Genomic DNA, 5,507 nt, shown 5'->3' with positions numbered 1-5,507 from the left:
CACCGCCGGCCCCGGCCCCCGCCAGAGAAAGCCGGGCTGCTTCGTCGCCAGCCTCTTCGGCCCCGGGCGCGACAGCCCGCCTGTGTTTCGCAAGTTGCCCGGAGAGTCATCAGAGCGCTTTCCCCAGCGCTGATCCTGGCTCACCTGGCAAAATGGGTTTAGCCCGCGGGGCTACCCTTTCCTTCTGAAAACAGCCCGGGGTAAGAGTGTAAACTCCCATCTTATCGCTGCTGATGCTATCTCCGCGGCAGGTTTTTCTTCAGGAACTTGTCACAATGTTTTCTTTGCGGTAGTTTAGACAAATACACAAGGAACTAAATTTATCAAACAGATGAAGCCTCATTAATTAAACAGGCCTTCTGAGCTACGGCGGATTAGCATTTTTTTTCCAAGGGGCATTTTCTACAGCAGCTGTAGTCACCGCTGTCAAGGTACAGTAACTTAAGCAGAGGGTGGGGCAGGGAGGCGTTAATGCTTGAAGGAAAGCTGCGTTGTAAGCTCATTTGCTTTCTAAAATAAAAATATTCAGATTGTATTTTTAGCCCCCCCACCTCACAAGAGACAGTACAAAAGTTCTTTTTTTTTTCTTCCTTTTAAGACCTCCAGCTGAAGTAGCATCACAAGTAGAACGTAAGAGGTGTAGCCTGTATTTCATGTAACCAACTCCTCCTCTTACAGGAACCCAAATAAAATCTCTCAGATACAGGATTAAAGAGACAGTCAAATCAAACCAGAATGCCTACTCACAGTTAAGAAAACAACCGCTACCAAATACTCGAAAACAGGAGAAAAGAAAGCAAGCTGAATATATGTTGTATGGCAATGTCCCCATAAAACATGTAACAGGAATGGTAAGAATTAGTAACTGTACTCAAACACCCTATGTGCTAAACATGGAAAACAAAAATGCAGAATAATGCAGAATAATGCAGATCTCTAAGACTTTCCTCTTGCTAATGCAATACAAAGCAGAACACTTTAGATGGAAAATGCAATACAGTAACATACCAAACTGTCTTTACATTTTATATTTATATCCCTTTTACCATTAAATTTAAAAAAAAAAACCCCACACTATGGAAGGAGTAAGCATATCAAGATTTTAAGACCTATCTCATACTTGAAATAATTTCAGAAATATTTCAAAAATACTTCAGGACCAAAAGAAAAGTTAAGTCTCATTTATGGTATTGCATAAAAATCACAGTTCTAGTTAACTGCTTATATTAAATTCTAGTCCTAAGAATTTGAGAGCATTGTTTTTCAAAATAAATTTATTCCTTGATAGGATTTGATAATCCCAGTTTTCAGACCCATCGATGCCATTTTTAGTACAGACGAGCAATTTACTCAATAGGAACAAAGAACTGAACTGGCGCGTAACACACAAGGTATTCTCTACAGACAAGCTGAAAGCCACTACTTCTGCCAGTGTCTTTTTTCCCCTTCACAAAGAAATTATTACCTTGTTTAATATTAAGCAGATCTTTAAAAAAACCAAGAGCCATCGCTGTGCTTAAATTGGAATGCACGAATATTTACCAATCATGTCATACTTTTGAAATGTTGCTGTGATACTGTAGAAAACATGCAAGTACAACCTTATTAAGCTAATCGCACAATATACTGCCTTTGAAATAGGACTTTTACTGAAGGTTACCAATTTTAAACAAAACACTAGTAACCAAGTAACTCGGAGCAAATAAAGTTTGTGGCAATTAGCAAGTCAGTTCAGAAACGTATTTTAAGAGGGCAATTATGTTTTGTGCTTAGGCACAATAAATAATAACAGGCCCTGTAAAATCTGTTATGGAATAACACGACACAGAAGCGCTGAAAACTTACGAGTGTAGGAAGTTTAGTGCTATGTTACACTGGCACTATATAAAAATAGGAAAGTAAAACAAAGCGTTTGGGCTAAAAGCCTTGTTCAACTTTCCAGTATTCACACAGGCCTGTGATTCAAGATGTCTTTATTTAAGATGCCTCCCTGGAGCTTTATTCGCAGCAAGCTAATTAACATTCAAGTAGGGTCGAATTGTGGGAGGGGGAGAAAAAGGAGAAGGAAAGGAGGTGTCACCTACGTGAAGTTCAGTAACATATATGGTCAGTCACAAACTTATTGAAGCAGGAACACTGCGGACCAATAGAGGTAAAGGAAGTCGAATGAAGAATTAAAGCTCTTGGGTAATTTGTCATCATCTCTCAGAGCTCAGGGTCAATGATCTCTTACCTTCGGGTCGATTTTCTTAAAACTGGGATCTTCTTCATCCACCTCAAGAAAGAGTGCCTTTCACTACTACTGAGGGTGCCACAAGCTGAGCTGGTGTGCTTAGGGCAACTGGACCTGCCAAAGAGTGAAAACACCAACAATATTCAAAACAGAAAAGAGCGCGAGTGCAAATTATTTGCTTTTCAAGCCTAGGACATTAAAATAAATAAAGCGAAGAGCATAGCTCTTCCTTAAAAAGCAAAACTCTCTTTATCCCGGAAAAGAACATATGTAATAGATTTACAGTGTCTCTGTGCTGCCGAACACTGAAGCAGCTACAATTGCAAACTGATACATACATTATACGTGCCAGAGCTGGCTTTAGCATGGCAGTATATAGTTTTTCTCAGACGCATTTTCTTTTCGAGAAACTTTGGGAGTTGCATACCTTTTGTTATATGCAATATAGAGAGCGCACACATGAACACTTGAAATCTTACTGTCAGATGTGTTCTTTAGGTACTAGAGAGTTTTGATAGCTTTCCACAAAGACGAACCATAGCAGTCAAGGCTCAAATTTGTCCAACTGTAAAGTGTTCCCTCATGGATGCTAGAAATCTATTGTTAAGATTATGCAATGTTATAGAACCCAAAGTAAAATGTTTTAAAGATGCTTTTGATTCCACGTTAAATATTGTTGAAGGATTTCATACAGTGTTAGTGTAGCTCGGGGACTGTGGGAGTAAACAGCTGGAGGGTTGGTTTCCAACTGAATGAATTTTTATTGGAATAATCACATCTCCACAGGGCTTATCACAGGGACAAACCAGACTACTACTGAAAACAATAGTTTCAGCATAGATCTGACAATGCAGAACCTATTATATAAACTAACACATACAGAAAGAAAGCAGGTTAGGTGTGTCATCCAGCTGATTAAGAGGTAAGGAGATGAAGTTACTTGGCTGTAGTATTATCTGACTTCTGTAAAACAGTGGAAGGTATGGAAGTGGCACAGACAATTTTGTTTTAATAAAGCATCTATAAATGAGGTACACACGTTCAGGTAATCAACGTGAGAATAACTGACAAAAAATTCAGATGAATTGTCATTTCCATCGATTGTTAGGATGGTGATGGTCCTTAATCTCGCATCAATCTCAATGTGTGCCACTAGGACAAAAGAAGAGATGCTCTGCTGAGATCAGAGCAGCTTTGCCCTGTATTCCCAATGTACAAATACATTGTGTTTGCAGATGGGCATGAGATAGCTGCGGAACTGCCATGATTTCCCAAAGCTCACCCCCACAAATGGATGAAATAAGCAGCTATGTGTTCTTTTGCTGTCTCCCTTTGCCCTCTGTACATTAGCATGTAATCCAGAGGAGAAATAACATTTTTTCAATCACTCGCAGACATTCAATTACAGGGCAAGCAGACAGCTGCAGAAGCTGGGGCAGTCCAGGTCCTGTGGAAGACCCCTGACAATTTCCACTTCATTTCTAACCCACACCACTTTATTAGTGAGGATTACTTCTTAATCCTATTGCCATTGTCAAGATTATATAATTAAACTCCCCTTTCACCTCTATTACAGTATGAATGCATTACTCGAACCAATGAATGAATAATAAAAGAGAAGGAAACACGGAGAAGGCTGTTGAGAAGGAAGCTCGTGGTAGAAAGGGGAAAAAAAAGACTCACATACAGAAAATACCATTGCATTATTCTCCCGTTACTTTATTTTACTTCACTCTTCCCACGCAGGTTTTCTTTTTTCATTATGCTGCATTTTTAACTTAGCTTTTAAAAAAAATACAGAGTGGAATGCAGTTCAAGGATAAGCAAACTGCCAACAAATAATCACTTCCAGTAATTTCACTGAATTATCATATGTATGATACATATCAATGTAAGATTATACTACTAGCTTCTCGGGGAACCAGAATTATCCAAGAAATGACATTTTTCTCTAAAGTAAATGTACGTGGGATACCAGTTGAGAAAACAGAAGAACATAGAGAAGTTTGCATTTTCCCTGTAAGACCCACGTTCCTCAAATAACAATGGAGACTCTTTCATAACTCCCAGTCCCTGAACCGAGGAGGTTACTCTGTTTTTACATTTTGAACTGTACAGCAGTGGACCCACTCCACTCACGGCAACATCAGCAAAGGTTGCATGCGACTGAGTAAAATCAAGTTCAAAGATCCGAAGTACTATTTCTTCTTCATAAAAAAGGAGTGAAGTCTAGTAGACTATGGTCTGTGGAGAAGGGACTTCAATGGGGGGATGACAGAGGGTTTAAAGGAATTAAATCCAGTGAGTGTACAAATCCTTGAAACCCAAGTAAATAACCAATACATACAATTTTAAAAACTCAGCAAAAAACTGAAGCTCTCCAAAGCCTTTAATTACAGACAACTTGCCTAATTGTCCACTAGGTCTAAAGATTTGAGGAGTGGAACGAGGTCAAACCAAAGAAAGGAAGCCCTTTTCAAGCTAGAGCTACTTTCTCTAAGGAAGGTTTCCTAGAATACAGACATCTACTGCAGAAGCAAGAAGGTTATAAAAGCCAGAGAAAGAAAATGCACAACTCTCCTCAAGAAAAGCCTCAGCATCTGAGGTGCACAGAAAATGATCTTAACGACCCAATTATGGGAAGGAACAATTTATCAGTGTGTATGCCAAAACATGATCCACTGCAGAGCAGGGGAGATTGCTTAAATAGTAAAGAAGCTGAGGAGAAAATTAGATAGCTGAAGTTACCCGTTAAGTTCTCCACTTCTCTTTCCTCCATGAATGACATGATATCGTCGTCGCCTTCCAAGAGCATCTCACTTTCTGAGTTCTGATTTCCTAAAACTTGACTCTTGATGGACTGCTTTCCTTTAACAAGTATATCCTCATCAGGAGCTGAAATGAAAGAGAGACACATTGCTATCCGTCAGGTCTCAGAGGCAACAGTAACAAAGAGTGTAATTTTTTTTTTTTTTTAATTAAAATTCAGGAAGAAAACTGTTTAGTACTAGCTTTGGGAAGTACCTGTCTTAATCCTCTAATGTTAGGACACAAGCCTGCGTTTAACTCTACTTCAAGCGTTTGTGACAGAGGGGGAAAGGATACAGCAGACTCTCTTCCCCCGCAGCCTTCCTTCGGAAGTTGAGTTCTCCTGCTGGAAGCAGGTCCCGAGTGCCTGGTGTGTTAACCTGACTCTCAAACCCAGGGTTCAAGCACCGGTTTGCTCTGGCAGCAGCAAGCAGAGACAGTCCCCCTTGCCAGGCAGGGGACCACC

At 39.9% G+C, this 5,507-nt stretch overlaps 1 protein-coding gene across 1 annotated transcript in view; it reads right to left on the bottom strand.

Annotated features, from left to right (window-relative positions):
- LRBA (LPS-responsive vesicle trafficking, beach and anchor containing) overlaps positions 1-5,507 on the bottom strand; it is a 419,049-nt gene that overhangs the window by 181,721 nt on the left and 231,821 nt on the right. The window contains 3 exon segments of the mRNA XM_009327509.1: positions 2,234-2,279; positions 2,281-2,347; positions 4,982-5,128. Coding sequence (XP_009325784.1) covers positions 2,234-2,279; positions 2,281-2,347; positions 4,982-5,128 — 260 coding nt within the window.

The sequence above is a fragment of the Pygoscelis adeliae genome, unplaced genomic scaffold (genome assembly GCF_000699105.1).
Source record: "Pygoscelis adeliae isolate BGI_AS28 unplaced genomic scaffold, ASM69910v1 Scaffold157, whole genome shotgun sequence".
NCBI classification, from domain to species: Eukaryota; Metazoa; Chordata; class Aves; order Sphenisciformes; family Spheniscidae; genus Pygoscelis; species Pygoscelis adeliae.
This window is presented reverse-complemented; position numbering and strand designations above follow the sequence as displayed.